This window comes from Bactrocera dorsalis, chromosome 5, assembly GCF_023373825.1.
Source record: "Bactrocera dorsalis isolate Fly_Bdor chromosome 5, ASM2337382v1, whole genome shotgun sequence".
Lineage (NCBI taxonomy): Eukaryota > Metazoa > Arthropoda > Insecta > Diptera > Tephritidae > Bactrocera > Bactrocera dorsalis.
This window is the reverse complement of record NC_064307.1, coordinates 141,755-162,314: the sequence shown is the minus strand read 5'-3', so window position 1 is coordinate 162,314 and position 20,560 is coordinate 141,755. Positions and strand designations below refer to the sequence as shown.

General features: G+C 33.1%; 1 protein-coding gene and 1 long non-coding RNA gene across 34 annotated transcripts in view; both read right to left on the bottom strand.

Annotated features, from left to right (window-relative positions):
• The window catches only part of LOC105232786 (RNA binding protein fox-1 homolog 2), a 103,631-nt gene that overhangs the window by 20,620 nt on the left and 62,451 nt on the right, over positions 1-20,560 (bottom strand). For 26 of the 33 annotated variants that reach the window (XR_007422860.1, XR_007422862.1, XR_007422861.1 and 23 more), the window contains 7 exons: positions 19,539-19,919; positions 15,249-16,046; positions 15,031-15,087; positions 13,858-13,950; positions 9,489-9,543; positions 8,422-8,463; positions 4,446-4,466 (listed from right to left, as the gene is read on the bottom strand). Coding sequence is in view for 27 of the 33 variants with exons in the window: in XM_049457721.1 (XP_049313678.1) it covers positions 4,446-4,466; positions 8,422-8,463; positions 9,489-9,543; positions 13,858-13,950; positions 15,031-15,087; positions 15,249-16,046; positions 19,539-19,919 (1,447 nt within the window). In the remaining 6 variants the exon portion in view is untranslated. The remainder of the gene's footprint in view (positions 1-4,445; positions 4,467-8,421; positions 8,464-9,488; positions 9,544-13,857; positions 13,951-15,030; positions 15,088-15,248; positions 16,047-19,538; positions 19,920-20,560) is intronic. The other 7 variants (XR_007422863.1, XM_049457709.1, XR_007422864.1 and 4 more) reach the window with 4 other exon arrangements.
• On the bottom strand, positions 5,390-8,415 carry LOC125778689 (uncharacterized). The gene is made up of 2 exons (XR_007422873.1): positions 5,668-8,415; positions 5,390-5,608 (listed from the first exon to the last, which is right to left on the bottom strand). It is a non-coding gene; the product is annotated as an uncharacterized LOC125778689 (long non-coding RNA).

Below are 20,560 nucleotides of genomic sequence, written 5' to 3'. Positions count from 1 at the left end.
TTATTGCCCATAACTGCACAGAAGTTTTTTTTTATAATTTAATGATAAAAAAAAGGATTTAAAGCAATTTCCTGCAACATAGCAGTGCGAATTATATATACTACATGTATATTACCATAGATAAATATTTTTCTTGAACCAGAGCATGATTAATTAACTATTTACATTTTTATTATATACAAGGTGCTTTCCAAAGTAAAAAGGACTTAAAAAAACAGAACAAATGGTTTTTTCGACAAAATCAACTTATCTTATTCAAAATAGTCTTCTTTTAGTTCAATACAACTTTTTGCACGGTCCAAAAGCATGTCGAACGAGTATGGCCGGTATGGCCGCCAGTATGCCGGTGCAAGCCTTTTAAATGGCTAACGCTTTCCTTTCATGGACAAATGCATTTTTCCGAAAAGGAAGAGGTCTCACGGTGCCATATCAGGTGAATACGGGGAGTGGTTAATGGTTAAAATGTGATTTTTGGTCAAAAATCATCCTTCGAATGTTGGAGTCCGAGCAATTTTTGGTCGTCAGTCAATTTGTGCGGAACAAACCTTTCGTAAGCCCAAACGTTCGGTCCAAATGCGATAAATCGATGATTTGGAGATGTTCAATTCCATTTCCATGAATTTCAATGATGATTTCGGCTGATAATTGATAAATTCATGCACAGTTTCGATGGAATTTCCGGTGATTAAAGATTTTAATTGGCCCACATGTTGATCGTCATTTATGTCCTCACGACCACTTTGAAAATGTTGAAACCACTCGTGCACTCTGCTACGGGATAGGCAATCATCGCCATAAACTTTTTTCATCAATTGAAACATTTCGGTAAAAGTTTTACCAATTTTGAAACAAAATTCAATGTTGGCTCTTTGTTCGAAGCTCATTTTCGCAAATATACTGACACTTAAAACGCAATAACTTCATTTCCATTCGATGAAATGACATGAAATTCTCAATCGATAAAGATAGCAGATTCTAACGCACCAGTCGACATATAGATGGCGCCATCAGGGTGCGCTAGATTGAAAAAGTGTTCCTGTTTACTTTGGAACGCACATTGTATGTATATCAAGTACGAAATAAACATTCAGTAGAAATATACATACATATGCATTTAATCATTACATGGTTAAGAATATGCATACGCATATTATACGAAAAGTTCTAACTCATTTATTTGAAGTGGAATGCTTAAAGTTATATGGGCATATCACAAGTTGTTGGCACACGAAGTTATTCGAATTATTATGAAATTGTCCTGAACAGAAAAAATATTTTGAATGATTCGATACTATTACCAAATATACTATTTATTCATGTTTATATACTTTTATTCTTATTTCTTTATAAATGCTAATTTGTATGCTATTATTTTTCAATAATCATATTTTAGAAACCAAAACAGTTTTGAAGTTTTTTTGTTATGTAAAATACATACATACATACACATACGTGTACATACATATTACAGTACCCCGCCAACCCATTAGAAAGAGAGGCAATTATTCATATAGTTTTGCGTTAAGAGTCAAATAAACCAAAAATTATTACGATACGTGAATGCAATTTTTTGTATAATATCTCTCATCTTTTCATAAAATTGAGAAAAACTTAAATTTTTCAACGTGCGTATAAGTGTACTGGGCTGCTGAACGGTTCAGTGTTGCCAAATATGGTAATCATGCAGAGTAACTGTGAATGGGTGACTTTCGGGGGAGGTTCATAACTTTTTATGTTTGCCTTGTTTCAATCCACCTTTGTGTAGTTCTGATGGTGTTTGACTCTTACTACTCGTTGATTTTTCATTGCCTTGATAAATTATAATTTCTTTGCTGTACGGCGCTTTTTAGGTTTTTTTCTGAAAAGATGCGCTCAACTGTTCTTTGCGATATTTTTACACGGACATCATTTTGCTTATTTTACATTTCTCTAGCTGGTTTGCTGCGCGATTACAGAGCGATCCTCATTGCTTTACGTCGAATGCGCTCAGACATTCTCCTATTTTGCCGCATACTTGTGCGACCAACGGTGCAATACTTAATGTGTGCACAATTTTCGCTACTGGGGTAAAAGTAGCTGCACTCACTTCAATTTTTATACTCTCGCAACAAAGTTTCTAAAGAGAGTATTATAGTTTTGTTCACATAACGGTTGTTTGTAAGTCCTAAAACTAGAAGAGCCAGATATAGGGTTATATATACCAAAGTGATCAGGGTGACGAGTATAGTTGAAATCCGGATGTCTGTCTGTCCGTCCGTCCGTCCGTGCAAGCTGTAACTTGAGTAAAAATTGAGATATCATGATGAAACTTGGTACACGTATTTCTTGGCTCCATAAGAAGGTTAAGTTCGAAGATGGGCAAAATCGGCCCACTGCCACGCCCACAAAATGGCGGAAACCGAAATCCTATAAAGTGTCATAACTAAGCCATAAATAAAGATATTAAAGTGAAATTTGGCACAAAGGATCGCATTAGGGAGGGGCATATTTGGAAGTATCTTTTTTGGAAAAGTGGGCGTAGCCCCGCCCCCCACTAAGTTGTTTGTACATATCTTGGAAACTACTATAGCTATTTCAACCAAACTCTATAGAGAGTCAGAAACACAAAATTTTACGGAAGAAATGGCATAAGGAAGCTGCACTCAGGCTTTTAATAAAAATTGAAAATGGGCGTGGCGTCGCCCACTTATGGACCAAAAACCATATCTCAGGAACTACTCGACCGATTTCAATGAAATTCGGTATATAATATTTTCTTAGCATCCTGATGACATGTACGAAACATGGGTGAAATCGGTTCACAACCACGCCTTCTTCCAATATAACGCTATTTTGAATTCCATCTGATGTCTTCTCTGTATAATATATACATTAGGAACCAATGATGATAGCGGAATAAAACTTTACACAAATACGGTATTTGAGCTGAGGTATCACGTTTAAAAAAATATGTAAATGACGCATAATGAAATCTCGATTATCACTTTATCATGCGAGAGTATAAAATGTTCGGTGACACCCGAACTTAGCCCTTCCTTACTTGTTTTTTATTATTTTACTGTAGGATGTACTTTTATCTTTTAAAAGTGCAGCAATAGCACTTTGGGTTTTCTTTGAGATGTCCGATGTTTTACCTATTTCATAAAAAGTATTTTTTTTTCATTTTTTGTATTATAATGCTTCAGAAAACTTCAAAAAATACTAACCTAACAAATAAAACTCGGGAATCTATGAAATAATAGTTAAACACTTATGAAAAAATTCGTTTCCTTCCATTACGCTTGACTGGCGCGCTGTTGTTGACTCGGCTATAATCGCATAAGCGGTGTCTACGCCAATTAAGAAGAAGAAGAATTGTAACAATATATTTATTTTATATTTGACACCGAGTAATATGTACTACACAGCCTATTTAATACTTAGGCAGTGGAAAAAAATCAAATTATTCGCCTAGTAAGCTTCCCCAGTACGTTATTTTTATAATTTATTTACTATGTTTCTAATGGGTTGGCTGGGTACTATAGTTAACATACACTTTTGTACATATGCACATATGTACATGGTACATGTAGTAATGAATGAATAATATAAAAATGAGTAAATGTCAAAAATTAAATGTACTTGGAAACATTAAATGAACAGTAAATGACAAAACGGTCAGATAATTTCTTTATGTGTATGTATTATTAAATTTTGATATACCATAAGCCTACTATTTATAATCATAAAACCACGATGGGATATATTTGCTTATATACTAAAAGCAGCAGAAATAAATTAATGCAACAACTAAAATTTTACAAGAATATTTGTTTTATAGATATCGAAAACTTATTGAAATATTATTAGAATACCGTATTTTTAGGCATCTATCATACACTCGTCTTCCTTATCCTCGTGAATGTTGTAGGGATATTGTGGTGAATGCTTATTAGCCTAATTCTATCGGTTCATTGTCCCATTGCAAGAGAAATTGGTTTTCAAGTGTATATATACTCATTCTATCGTCAACGCCATGTCATACATACAACACAACAATTGTATTTCATTTATCACAATTCATCCAAATGTTATATGTATATTTATAAGAAATATTGATTTTTTTGTTGGAAATACCGTCAATTTATATATGCTCTAATTTGTTGAAACATGTTCAGTGCCAGGCACAGCTACTGGGACGAGCACATAAATAGGAGTTATTTTTCTAAATAATTCACGAAAAAAAAATTTTGAGTTTTTTTAAAGAGCTTTCATTAATTATATCTTCTAGTACTACTTATATGTAAATAAAAGAGATCATACATCATTTGAATATTCTCAGCGCCGAAAATCGAATGTGATATGGATATTTTTAATTCACAACTGTTGCAATTGATTTATACCAACATATGAAAAAATCTCATTAGAGATTGTTACACAAAATATAAGGTTTCAGATTTGCTTACCTTCTGGCCATTGAACACACACTATTGAAAGAAAATTTCGTTTAAGATTCATAATTGCCGTTGGTGATCGGTTGCGTGGTACAAGGTGTTGATAATTACAGCAAGTATGGAACCATATAAAATGAAAGAAAAATTACAATATTTAGTTGGAAAAATAACAACTAGAATAGAAGTTTAGTTAATATGAGAATGCTTAAAAATAACATTTTTTCTATAATATAGAGCAAACAGGTATTATGTACATATATGTATGTATATGCTAAGATACCTATGTATGTATTTTCATAAACGAGCATATGAGCATAAACCGAACTACCAATATACATATACTTTCTCTGTTACCAATTTAAAAATGAATTTGTATGCCGTAACATGCGATTATGAGATGCAATCACAATAAGGTTATATTAGTATGTGCAATTCAAGATTGATATATATATACATATATATATATCAGGGGTGTTGTGGAATCCAAGAAAGAATTGCAAACCAATTCTGATTTTCAATGGTGTCACAGAATCTGATTGGATTTCAAACACACGCAAAACCAATATTCGAATCAGCTGTCTACTAATGTGACGAAAATAGCAAATGAATACATTTGGAAGCAATCATACTAAAGTTTGTAATGAGTTCCGAATTAAAGAAAGATTTTAAGAGATAACATTTATCAAATGAATAAAAACGCATTTGGGTGTTAAATTACCTTTCGTAAATCTTCTTTAAGGGGGGAGCCTGCTTTAGAAGCAGATATGTATTATATGAGCGCAGGATAGACGTCGTATGGAATTGGGGCAAAGTTTATTATCTTAACCAAAAAAAACTAAGAAAAGTTAAGTTTGAACCTATGTTTAAACAACATAATGTTAAATTTGTTTGGTCAAAAACCATTTTTTTCAAATTTTAAATTTTTTTAGAATTTCACACTTTTTTTGGAAATTTTCTTATATTAGTTTAACTAGAACATAAGTTATTAACAAAAAGTAATCTTTTTGAATTTTTTTTCCAATAGAAATTGTGTTCTGCATACTGCCCGTCGTCCGACAAATGCCCAAAAAAATCGATTTCAAGCCTCTAATGCAGGCTCCCCACTTAAATATCCGCATTTTTTTTTCAAAAATTCAATAATTGAGGCATTTTGTGTTTTATGCTTATGTTTTCCTCTATAGAAGTAAAGATAAATTAATTCCAAATAATAAAATAATTTGATTTCTTAACTTACATTTCAAATCTGTGTGCGACTATCTTCTTGATTTGTTTCTGACAGCAAAACCGATAAAATTGGTTTCCGCGACACCCAAAACCGATACAAATTCTGTTTCGAATATCAAACTAATAATATCTGAATTCATGACACCTATTGCTTTTTTTGATCGGTTTCAATTCTGATTCCGACAACTATCAGATTCCACAACACCCCTGTATATATATATTATTGGTTTTCTAAAAATAATTCCTTTACCAATTCTAAAATTTATATTTTTTTGTATAGGCTTGTTCTCGAAAACAAATTGTCAAATTAAGATCACATATCTAAAAATCAAAAAACTTAATGAAATACCGAGGAATAACTGATACGATCACAATAAAGTTATATTAATATGTGAAATTCAAGATTGATTTTATAATTTATGATGTAAATAGAACTTAAAGTTGTCGAATATAGGGAATAATAAGGTACGTAATAACAGCATGGCAGGCATGTGTACGTTTTTAATCCAATTGAATGCATTTTGTATTAGATATCTTAGTGTAATATATGTATTAATATATTAACACTTTTATATAATAGTTTGTGGATACGAGTACAATAAAAAAGTTTTTGGATTTAGATTAACATATTACATTCTAATTATTTAAGCCACACTCCTACTTGTACATATACACATACATATGTATGTAACGAATGCATATTGATTGGATCATGCCACATGACAAAAGTCTTAATATTGTCATTTTGTAAGCAGCTATTAATTTTAAAAATGTTCAGAGTTAAGTTTCACAACAATTGTTAAGTTATGTAAATAAATATTAAGAAAAGAGAATAACTTGATTTTAATGTAATAATAGAAATATATGTACATTCGTTAATTTAATATACATAAATACGAATGATTTACATACATAAATTTTGGCATTTTTATTTTCTCCTTAAAGTATTGAAATTGAAGCAGTGTAATGGAAAGCAAGTAAGAGAGGGTTCAAGTTCAATGAAAATTTTATACTCTCGCAATTAGCAAAAGTCAGAGGCGTAAAAATGCTTTCAGGTGTATCAAAGCTATACATTCAACAAGTAAGGAAGGACTAAGTTCGGGTGCAGCCTAACATCTTATACCCTTGAAACTAGCAGGAATCAAAACCAAGGAAATAGCTGAAGGTGTAAGACGTCAACCATCGTGATATTAGTTATACGGGGCTAGGACACGTTTTCGCACAATTTTATCTATTTTAGGTACAAATATACACTGTTATGAGTAAAACACTCTCTCTCACAAAATATTTATATTAGGTATATGGGGGCTCAGGGAAGTATTGGCCCGAATCAATCCATTTTTGATACACCAAGATACAATTATCAGGAAAAGACTTTCTCAATCCATTTTTGATACACCAAGATACAATTATCAGGAAAAGACTCTCTGAATTTCAATTGTATACATTGATACATTTTCAGTCAAAAGTCATCCAGAGATACTGGGATCCATATATTCGGTACCTAGGGGCTTTAACAGTTTTGGTTGGATTTGGACAATTTTTGGTGGCACACTCTAAAAGCATTATTCGTGCTATCAAATGGATCCTGATCAATAACTCAAAAACGTTCCAATGACCGGAAACGGACACTATTTTGATAATATTTCGTTCAAATAACCCCAGATAAACGGCAATATTTCATAAAATGTCTGAAGAAAATTATGTACAATTTATGAATAGTTTCCCATTTTTTCAATTCATATTTATTTTTGGTCTTCTGTGGCGTTGTTTCTAAAGACAATACGTAAAATGATCATAGCACTGGCGCCGTCTGATGTGCGATGGCTCGCATATATTTATTTAGTAGGAATACATTTAGAGCTCACACTGCGACGGTGGGTGTCCGGTTATGAGGAATTTCACTATATACAATTATAAATATAAAATAGCAGATAAAAATGTCAACATAATCTTATTGACCGAATTTAGTTGAAATGGGTGGACTGTGACAGGCTCATTGTCCAATTTTGTCACGGGCTTTTATGAGGCTCTTCCGTAACATACAAGATGAGAAATTGAATGCTTATGATGTATTTGCTTATTGATTTATCGCGTATTAAGTAGTTTTCAACATAATGGTTTATGGAGAGTGGGAGTGGTTGTAATGTTTTAAAAATTTTTCTGACTAACCATAATATTCGAAGGACTTTCTTTCTAACTATAGTGGTTTCTGAGATATCCATATTAAACCTACTAGAGCGCCTGGCTTGCAGGGAAGGACGGACGGTAACCGATCATTTCTATATATAGGTGAACAAAATTATAACACTCTGTAGCAACATATTGCAAATGTATAAATATTCAGGTTCCATGCAAAGTTTATATCATAAGCATTCCATAATGAATTGAGTATGTAACTTTTTCTGTAACTTAATACATAACTTTGCCTTTTTCCCAAAAGCAAACTAAATCACTAGAAAATAAAAAAAAAATATATATATATATATTCAAACATGCGCTGTTTTTCGTTTTTTTTACTGCTTTACTGTCGGCTCGATATATCTTACCAAATTTGAAAACATCTAAGCAACTTTGTTAGAAATGCATACATACATATATACATACCAAACATACATGTGATTGTTTTAGAAAATAATATATTTGTTTTGAATATTTTTTCTTTACATCTTTTTTCATTTTTGTTATAGTGTTATTTACAAGTTTTCGAACTAAAAGACAAAATATTAGGTTATTCAAGTTAACTCATAAAAATTCTGCTCACCTAGAGCTGGGGCCGGTACGGCACCGTCTTTTGTCAGTACAACTGTGTATGATTCAAAAACAAGAATATTTAATATAAATTCATTTCAGCTTAAATATATATGTTGTAAGTTAGTAAACAAGCTAAAACATAAACGAACTTATTTTAAACCCCTTTTTTAAACGATATACTTATATATTTAACAATTCATCCGTTGAAATATGCCTAAGTTGTAAAGAACAATATCAATATATTAATAATAAAACATACTTTAATTTACTATCGAACTTTACGAGCCAATGATGAATGAAACATTCATATAATGTGACTTTATTTTATATGTATAACACTTGAAATAATAAACAGATGCGAGAAAGAGCATGATTTTATTATAATCCTGGAATACACTAAAGCCCCGAATAAATTGTTTTTATTATTTTCTTTGGTTTTAAAGTAAAGATCTAAGCTAATAACTTCATGATCATAATTTTAGTAAATAAATAATTTGGTAAAATGGTGTAAGACCTTATGCGCAGTTAGGATGCTATTACTAGGAATAACCTATATGTATATGAGAAATGACAGTCTAGTTGAATATCTATTTGGTACAAGACATATACTTTCAGTCTAACCATAATCGGTATTCTTTCCTTTTAACTTCCCACTCATTTCTTGCGTAAGATACTATGAGGTCCTAAAGAGATACTTAGTTTTCAAATATTTTTTATAGTATGGGCCCATCTAAGGTCGCTGTAATCAAATTTTGTGTTTAACTCATTTTGTACGAGCTTCGATAACAGGATGCTTATTAGCGCATGTTCATGCTCTTGTTTATTTTTTTATAGAGTTATCATTATACTTTGATAAATTAACTTTGGAAATAGTATCGAAAAACCTATATGCTTTGTTCTAGCTTAGGCAATTAAACGCATACATGTAAAAACTCCGTATACCAAAATATTAAGAAACTGCAAAGCTATAGGTTATTATTAAAGAGTTTCGCAGCTTAACGGTATTACTTAAGAGCTGTAGAGGATAACGGGTGGATAATTTAAAAATAAGATTTTATTTTCTTCAAAAAAACTTACCATTTGGAACAGCAGTTACTTTTTTGGTTTGTACTCGAGCTGTAGCGTTATTCACCTTATTAGTTTAAGTTGGATGTATAAGCAGACGTTTTCCAAAAATTGAAATTAAATTTTTAAAGAGTTTTAGACAATATATTAGATTTAGACATATGCAATTTTAAAGAGTAAAAATATATCTTATCCATCTAGTGTCATTATTATTTTTGAGTAAGGCTACCTTAAATATACATTTGCTTACTTTGAGGAACGCTTCAATATTCAACAAAGTATACATCGCCCAGTTGGTGGCGTCCAATTTTCAATGATGTTTGCACTCAATAGTAATATTCCTGGCCATAGCTGAAATTTTGTATTATTTCTTTTTTTCAAATGTTTACATTTATACGATAGCGGTATGGCGGATATGTGGGACATCCGCAGGCAAATATTCAATCAATGAAAAACATTAGCAGGATCACACACGCAACCAACAATACGTTTTCACAGTGCACTTACATATATACATACATAAATTTAAAAAAAGTAAATTGATTAACGTTCAAATATTATATGCACTATGTAGGTATATTATTTTCGCAAACAAAGTTATCTATGCATGCACCCAAATACATTCAAATCTCTTTCATATATGTATATAAACACGTACATGGCATACATATGCACACTCTTATTTTTCTATGGACTAGTATGTGTACTCGAGAACAACAACTTTGTCCTGCCTCTTCATTAGCTTAAGAACATGAACGATTAATTGATAGCTTTCCTCGATTCGCGAAATCTTAAAGAGGTAAAAATCCAATTTGTATAATCAAATAGAGGTATTCATTTACATAATCCTTTGAATTGTGTTTAATTAGATAACTTTGATGTTTTTTGACAAGATTACTTACTACGTTCACAACCTTCGAAATCATTAAAGTACTTAACCTAGAAATCGAGTCGGAATAATTTAATTCAAATAATGTTGTCTGCTAAAACCTACTCCAACTAATGGGAGCTAATGGATTATTAACACTTCAGCAAAGCTTTTCTTTACTTTATAAAATTCAAAACAGTTGATATATTCAGTTTTTGCTGTTAGCCAAATTCGCTGTTTTATTATTGTATCCGTTGCTGTTACTATTTTTATATTTACATATTTTGCCTTAATAAGAATACTTGCTCTCACTGTCATTTTCTAGTTTGTACAAAGGATTTTGTACGCCTAAAAGTGCACTTGTCTTCCATAAGTACGCTTCACACCAAAGTAGGTTATGCCGTTGTTGTAAGTTGCGAGGCCAATGAATTGTATTGTACTGCGTCCCATAAGTCTGACAGAGACCACATAGCGTGGAACAGTGCATTTTCAATTAACATCAACAGTAGTTCTAGTTCACCATGTGTTAAACTACTTAAGCGATTGTTTATGTTTATGGGGCGAAATTAAAAACATTCTTTCATTACGATTTTTACATCACAAATATAAAGAAAATCTAATTCCGAAAAGCACAATATTAATTTCGCAGTATATATTATAATGCATGTAAGAGCATTATTTATTACTTACACATAAACATATGCAAATACATCTGCATTAATAGACGACAAGTATCAGATAACTCTGGGCGTGAATCGGCTTAGTAATATCACGAACAACAAAGGCATTCCGGAAAGTGAAGGTTATTATTCGGCTAATAGCATAAAATTCGCATATAAAATTAAATGTAAAATATTTACAGTTTTAGTTTAATGGTCTATTACTGATAGTTTTAATTAGAATGTTTATTAGATAAATTAATCCAATTGTTAAAAAATTAATTTGGTAGCAAAAATATCGGTAAATGCAATAAACCAAATGACAGAGATCCAGTGCTAGATGTAAAAAACGTAAATCGGATATAACTTTTGTATACTACATTAATTCGAAAATTGCAGGAAATCATTACAAAGCCAGTCAGTCAGTTCTCTTATTAACAATACGTAATTAATTTGAAATCTCAAACTGATTCCTTATGAATATAATTATAGAAAGTACCTATACTGCATAATTACAATAACTAATTAGCAGTAGTTGCTAACCATTATATTATATTTACTCTGATCTTTTTGTAAATTACGCCCAAAATTACCCGTTTTCCGAAGTTTGTAAATTAAAACTCTTCTTCCTCTTTATTCCAAAGTATAAAAATATGACAAAATTGTCTCTTCTAAATTACTAAATGATACACTAATTTAAATTAAGAAAACCAATATTTAGACAACTCCTTGACTAAAGAATTGTTCAAACCTAATGCAATCCCGCCTATTCAATGGACATAGAACACAGTTACATAGCCTCTCATGTTTCTTACATAAGGAATTTTCGATATATCAAACGGTTGAAGTATTAGTTTGTAGATGCAATGGAATGAAGAACGTGTGGGTATTTGAAGATTCAAAGGCTTCTAGCTACTTTCCCAGAATAAATAACTTTTTTTATTACTAATTGTCTCTTGGGACATTAGCTGCTTACGACTAAAAGCTAATCTTAAAAATCATACTCAAATATCGATTTTAATATTAAGATTAATTTATTTTTTATTGTGGAAGGGGGTTAATAACTGAAATGATTTCCTCTATATGGATATTATAGATATGGTCTACTCCGAATATTTGACAGTTTCATCTGATATAAAAATCTTATTAATTCTACATAATTTTTAATTTAACAACGATAATTTAGATTACGCATTATAAAAAGGACCGTTTTGCAGTAAGTACCTCAAAGTAAGCAAATTTGTAATTAATTAAATACTAAATTAATTGTTATTTTCATATGAATTGTTACACAAGAATGTGATCAATAATATCCGCATACTGATAAAGTAGTTATACATAGTGAATACGTACAAAAATGCAATAAATTTATTTAAATGCAATACTAATAGCATCTGGTACATACATTCATAGATATGTATATATAAGTAGTCTATTTATATTTATGACTTTGGCACTTTTCTTGTGATCTAGAAAAATTTGGCATAATTTTATTAGATTACTAGAGGACCTGCCTACGTTTTACTGTGGCTGATACATAGGTAGTACTACTAATACCATCTAATCTAATCAAAAAGCATTTCGTGCGTTAAGAAAGAATTGGTTTTTGGGGTAAAAATACTATTGAATTTGGGCTGTGCATCAGTGAAATCAATCGAGTCCAATCGATTGTCAGCCTGGTGGACTGCATATTAAGAAACGGTTCTCAAGCGTGGAAAGACAAAAAAAATGGCTGGCAAGGTTATGGCATCAGTCTTTTGGGATGCCCGTGGTATATTATTCATCGAATGATAAATGAGCCAGTTTTAATTCATTGCAATGTGTATTTGATTTCAGTTCTATTCTACCATTCCCAATATTTAGCAATTTTATTATTTTTCCGAAAGGAACAGTTTGAAATTGTACGCATATATGTATTCATCGTTCCCGTTTAAATATTGTATTGCTCTGTGCAATACTTCGAAAAGATTTCTGTATACCTCAAATTTTTTATCAACACTTCAGTTATGCCGCTATTTTTTTATGCCAGACCTTTTGCAATTTTAAATTGCCTGTCAAGATACCCCCTCCAATAGTTAGCAGGTATGAAAAAAATGTTATAGCTACCCATAGATGTATTGAATCACCCTATTTATTACTTAAGAACGAACTCTGTCCTCAATATAAAAACTTGATCCACAGATGTCACCTTTTACTTTGGCATCGTTTTGTTTAATGCACGTTTACGCCAATTTAAGGTTTGAATATTGGATACTGCGATGGTAGCGCCATCTATCGGTCAAACATTCTAAAATTAACAATTGATTAAAAATGAAAAAATAATTTAAAAAACATTTTCCAGTGGACCAAATTGTAAATCTAAACCATTCTCGAACCTCCTTGAACATACACACAAAATTTCATCAAAATCGTTCCATCCGTTTAGGAACAGTTCAAATGCAAACACACGGTCAGAAGATTTATATATATAAAGATTAGAATAATCCATTTAAAAATATTCTAATGTGTGCGTTGTGTTCGTATTGTCTGCAGTAATTAAAGCTAAACTCTGTAAAAAGTGAGATAAACAGTATCCATTTTCCTTTTGATGCAGAATAACAGAATCACAATGTATCAGCTAACAACTTAAATATTTTATGCGTTTTCATTATTCGCTCCTCTGTATCGTGCTTAGATTTCATTCAAAAACTGATTTCAACCACACAGGATCGATTTTCTATTGTTGGCCAAGAAATATAAATAGCAATCTTCGTATATATACACATATATGACTTATAAAGTTATATTATAAATAAAATTAAAATTCAATCGACTGTTAATGTATGGTTAAAATAATCATACAGCATGCACCCACCTCGATTTTACGTCCCTCAACCACAGTGCCGTGAAGACGTTCGCGAGCTCGTTCAGCGTCGTTGCTATTTGCGAACGTTACAAAGCCAAAGCCCTATTATATGACACATGAAGCACCATAAATACACATCATAGTGTGCCACATGCCACATAATAGTAGAAAGGCAACATTGTGCATTCAGTATATTGCAGCATCGTATTATCAACACATCACCAGCAAATTGTAATCGCAACCACATGCAATCGGACAAGAATTATAGTATATATTGTAAAAAAAAGAAATATATATATTTTAAATTACAGTCATTCAAAACAATTAAGGGAAATAAAATCAGATTCCAATAAAACCGTATACATACATATTATAGTATTTCTAAGCTATTTCACTTCTAATTTATTGGGGATTGGGTGTGTCATGCAAAAGTGTTCATTCATTTTCCTTCGGTTACCACGTTAAAACTTTCTTTTTTTTCCCTGCACTTCCTGATCTTTCCAAGTTAAAGAAGAATTAAATTGATTAAAAAATGTGAAAATAATACTTTGGCTACATTCTATTGTTCATGTATTAATAGTCATTTGACGATATCTACGAAATTGTGTTGTAACTGATTCGGAAGCGAAGAGTTCTGGCAAGATTTATTTTCCTGTTTAAAAATTTCTTATAAATCTTCGTTGTTACTCAGGGTATGAACTAGGGAAATATAGTAAACATATCTAGCTAATTAGTAATACATATTATACATAGTCTATGTAGAAAGATTTGAAGTATTTACAATTCAAGTGGCAAAAAGCGTTAAAATTAAAAGTTTTCAATAAACAAAATAGTTTTATTAAATATGTTAATTCCTGTTACAAATCAGTAAGAGCAACTTTAAAAATGTTATCCTTTTTTTACTATACGTTAGTTTTTTTGTTTTAAATTGAACATAATAATGAATTTGAAATCGATACATAGAGATACAAATGATAGATTGGAATATTATAATAAAGGCGGCCCTCACAATTTATCTCTGCAGAGAATGTGGTCATATTGATTAATGATTTTAAATCTTTTATTGCGGATAGGATTGGGAGGAAGAAGAAGGTCAATAATATAATCTAATGTGTTATGGCAATACCATCATATTCAGACATACACACTCAATTTATAAGATAATCGTAAAAATTTCCTCACCTTACTGCCTCGTTCATTGAAAATGATTTCCACATCTAATATCGTTCCAAATTGCTGCTTCGATTACAAATGATTCATTTGTGATTGAATTCCGTAATGACCAATTATGGAGATAATGGAGTAGTATATAAAATAAATATAAGTTATCTCTAGCGGTAAGTAAGCGAGGTATGCATAAAGTATATAGCGGTTTGAATAAAATATGATAGTTAACTCACCCCAAACATAGCGCGTAGGTCAGGATCACGGAATCGAAATGGAATATTCGAAACATGTAAACGTTTCGGTTGATTTTTAGAATCAATAATAGTTTGTTGCTGCTGCTGTTGATTTAATGGAACTAGGGCCGAAGTGAGACTAGTGGCAACTGGAGTCGATGAAACGGCAGAGGTCATGATTCCACCACTTGTGCCAACACCAGCCGCGTTGAGGCAGGCGATGACCTGAGAAGTGCTCGCTCCGCTTACCAATGGCGACACTACCGAGCCAGAGTCAACTGAGCCGGGAACCATCTGTGGGGTGGACATAATAGTAGGTACCAAACCAGTGGTGGCGACATTGGCAGTAGTGCTTGTTGAGACTAGTGCTCCGGAAGCAACTGAAGTAGAGGTGGTAGAGGTTGCCGCAGTGCCGACAGCGGCTGGACTGCCTCCCATTCCAGTAATAAGCTGTTGTTGGTGGGTGCTTCCTAGCAAATCATCTGAGTTTCCAGGTGTGATGGTGGGTGAGGATGTAGAGGCGCCATTCGCGGTAGTGGCTATGTCCCCTGACGAGACTGCTCCACTGGCTACATTGTTTCCGTTTACAGGTTGGTTCTGATTACTTATGCAACTATTTGTACTGTTGCTAGTCGTGGCTGTGACTGTAGATCCAACTGTTCCAGAATTGTTGGAAATCGACGTAATAGTGCTGTTTCCACCACCGGACCCTCCACTGGAGCTATTTGCATTGCATTGTTGTTGCATTTGTTGCTGAGTAACATTCAGCTCAGGATCATTTTGGATCAATACTGAAGACTGAAGGGAGCGAAATATAAGAAAAATATACTTATTATTAATACTTTGTGCACCTTTTGAAATTTAACATCTGTTATGTCGGCGGAAAAGTGTAATTATATTATTTTATTGAAGTATAATATATGTTTTCGTTTCAACTTGCATGCATATATATAAAACAAACGCTAAACTTGATGCGAACTATTAGTGAGAAGTTACTTATCTTCTATAAGATTTGATATAAGCACTTGAAATTAAGGTAGTTAAAAAAATACTTGCTTTTTGAAGGTACTCGGTTAAAAATTAACTGTGGACACCGGTATTTTATAGAAGTTTAAATTACATTTACAAATTATTTATAAAAATTATGAACATCCGTAAATATTGTAGTTTGAAAGCTGAAGTCTATTTATGAATCATTATGAGGAATCAGAAAATCCGACAAGTTGCAGCTATAATAGCTTTTCAGTTATTACGCACAATTTTCAGCTTTAATAGATTTATGGTCAGCAATAACTCAGAAAAAGGCATACGAGTGAGCAGTGTGGATATAAAGGCAATCAACTCCGTATACCCATGTGTTAAAGAGAGATGCGAACTCATACACATACGTTTGTTTACATCACTTTTTGCACAAAGCCCTTAAAAAAATTATAGCAACTTTATTTTGCGCGCTGACAAGATTTTTTCAGCTATGTCTGTCAAATTACCTTTTATTGTAAGGTATATAAGCTATTTACATATGCACTTATTACATTACCCTGTGCTAATTATTTGCAGTCAATAACTGTCGAAATTAGGGAGCAATGACAAGCAATAAAAGGTCGTTAAAGTTGGGGTGACCTTTTGAACTAACTGGTTACCCTCACGCTTAATTATGTAAATAAAGGATGATTGAGTTATGTGTAGAGGTTCATGCAAGTAAGGAAAGTTTTCTGAGCGCCATTTACTTGGGAGTGGCCAGAAACGGTTCTTCTACATATAGTTCAAGCAGCTCACGACTTCCGGTCTTAGACCAAGTAAACTCTGGGTAGCCAAAGAACATCCGTTTGAAGTCGAGCTAACCCAGGGTTGTGCGCTGGGTTTGAGACCGGCCACATAAAAAACGATGAAAAGGAAACGACAGCATAGGATAAAAGACCCCATCTTTTGATGACGACCATGGCAAACACTTTACGGATTATGATTTAAGGGCATGCACCTAGAATTCCCGGTCCCTTAATTGGGAAGGTGAAGTAAAGGCTGACATCACCGCCGTCCAAGAAGTGCGATGGACGGGACAAAGATTGAGACGAGTAGCTTCTTGTATCATTTACTACAGTGTACATATAAAGGGGCACAAATTCGGTGTAGGATTCGTGGTAGAAGAGAGACTCTGTCGCCGAGTACTGGCATTCATCCCGGTGTATGTACGTCTAGCCACAATCTACATCAAAGCGATGTTTTTTAATATATTGCTGATTTGCGCCCACACCTCGACGGAAGAGAGGTACGATGTGACCGAAGATGTTTTATACGAGCTCTTGGAGCGCATCTACGAAATTTGCCCCAGCCACGATGTCAAAATCATGCTGGGCGATTTAACACCAGGGTGGAAAGAGAAGGTACAACGATCGGTAAATTCAGCCATGATGAAACAACACCAAATGGGTTGATGCTGATCACCGGGGCCCGAAAAAAGGTTATATGTAGTACTAGATTCCAGCATAGGATAATTCATCAAGCTACATGGCTGTCTCTGGATCGAAAAGCCACTAATCAGATCGATCATGTAATAAACGGAAGACGTGTATCCAGTGTTTTAGACATGCGCACGCTCCGAAGTCCTAGCATTGCCGAACAATTTTCTACTCAACTTGCACTCCTGCTCCCTAAAAGTACTCGTCAATTCCGGTATAAGGGAATTGTGAGACGGTATTTCAAGCTCCTTACGTACAGCTGTAACCGATACCTTCGGTTTTCGGAAAATGAAAAAAAACAGCTAGTACGATGAGGTGTCGGAGTGGAGAGACAAAAGACTGCCTACCTCGAAACGTTACAATCGACCACAACACGTGCGATAAAAATCGAGATGGAGAACCCGATTTCGTCCGCATGGATGAAAACACTCCAGCTTTGAAAGAGGAGGACCTCCACTCCGTTGGAGAGATCAGGTGGAGAAGGACCGAGACCGTGACAGTTCGATGCTTCGCAGAAATTCTTTTCATGGTTGCAATAGCGCTCGGTTTCAAATATTATTTTTGTTCAGAAATTTAAATTATATTATACATTTTTTGTATGTAATATGTAAATACGTATGTAAATATTCATAATATGATATAATAGTTTAAGAAAAGGCTGAAAAAGGATAGAATTTAGCGAATCAAAAATACTTTAGTGTAACGCGTACTTGTGATTTACCAAATATTGGTGTAATTTGTTCCCCTTGAGTGAAGTTCAACAATATTATTGGACGAAGAGCACGTTTCTTATGACAAATTAGCATCGTTTGTTTTAGACGTAAATTTGTTTTTGTACCTAAGTATATAATATTCAAGATTCGGCGGAACGCCAAATATATAAAATTGTTTACATAAATAAGGAAAATATTATAATTAATATGTGGAAATGATTTTCGTAGTTGTTTTATTAGCATGCTTTAAGCTGCCAAATAAAAGTCCTAAGGACAGCAGATACCTTCAAAGAAAATTAATGTGGTACATATTTAAATCATTTTTACATTATTTTATGTCTCAAAATTACATGCAAACTAAAAAAAAACATGGAGGGGTTATATGTTACATCTGTAAAAATTGAGAAGCTCTCAATCTAAAACTTAGCTTATGAGCATCACACGTAAAATCACGAAATTAATTAAAAATCAAAACTACAAATGAATTGGACAAAACAATGGAAAGCAACGAACTTTTCATTTTACAGAAAATGATGTACATATATACATTTATCTGTGGCGACACTAGTGTTTATATGTATGTATTGATAATAAATATAATTCAAGTCCGCTCCGCATAGAAAATAATTTGCATTGCAGTCATCCTTAAGCTATGCTATGCTTAATGCGGGTACAACTTTTTGCAATATATGTATGTATATGTACACAATACAATTATAGTTATGAATATAAGTAAATAACGAAAAAAAGTATGAGAAGGATGCAATTGTTGTTACAGTGGCATAAATATTTATATAACCGCAGCAGTATTTTAGGCGCTAGTAAAACGGACACAACACGAATTCCATTCCATTCCATTTAATTCAATTCAATTCAATTCAACTGGAATTTGTGTACATTATATATGTAGAGTAACTACGTACGAGTACAAATAATTTACATGAGTACGAGCGAGGATGCAAAATGATTTGCATACTATTAAATACGTGGATATGTGAAAGGTGATAGATATGGCGTATATGGCAGGCGGCAAATGCGGCACAATCAAGTGGCAATCGCTTGGCCAACACACGACCATATCACCCTGTGCAAATTTTCGCTAATATGACAACAAAACTCACTAGAACAATACTTTGCGACGGCGGTTGTGATGACGTAATCGTCAATGTTGCCGGTGGCGTCGACGTTGCCGCCGATGGTTGTGACTGCGTTTGCGACTGTGGTTGTTGGTGCATTTGGTGCGCGTGGTGGATACTAGATCGGTGACGTAGCAATTTCAATTGCTGCTGTTGCATCTGTTGGTGATTGTTTTCATAACCATTTAGGACGGGCGACAATCCATTGCTAAGCGCAATCCCAAGTCCGCCATTATGCTGTTGCGCCGGAATACCGCTTAACAAAGGCGAATTCATAACTACCTCTGGCGTCGTCGTTACTGTTGAAGGTGATGTGATGGAAACATTGCAGCCGTTGAACTGCGATGTCACCGTTGGCAGATTTGTCTGCGGGAGAATGGTGTTCGAATGTTTATTCACTTTCATTCATTAATTTAGTATTAATAATCTCTTGAGATTTATTCTACATTTCAGTTTGAATGATTAGGCTCATTAAAAATTATAACTAATTTGCAAAATTTAATATTTCTTCGAGCTAAACCAACACCAATAATTCATTATGAAGTAGCTAAATACATAAATACAGAAAAGTGTTTTTTCTTATTTTATAATTCCCATTTAATAATTGTACAATCATTAATAAAATGATGAGTATAACATGCGTGTCATTTGCTTATCGCTAAATCGCACTCGCAGTAATGCCAAACAGCGAACATTGTGAAAACTGAGAGATTGAGATTGCACGCCATAACCGAATATCTGTTGAAGTTCTCCAATTGGTTAATAACTAAGCTTATCGTCTATGCGTAAATCGAACTGAGTGAGAGATGAATGAACAAACGCCCGGAAAAAATTCGTGAACTTATCAAGCAGAAAGAAGTAGTCATTACCCCTCTCGATTGGAGAACCATGATAACGTACTTGCGACCCAACTGCTAGATAATAGTCAATAATGTAGAATACTAAAAAGATGTCAACCATTAGATCTTCCGTTTCGAGTCTATTGACCTCACTTTCATTTTTGTAAA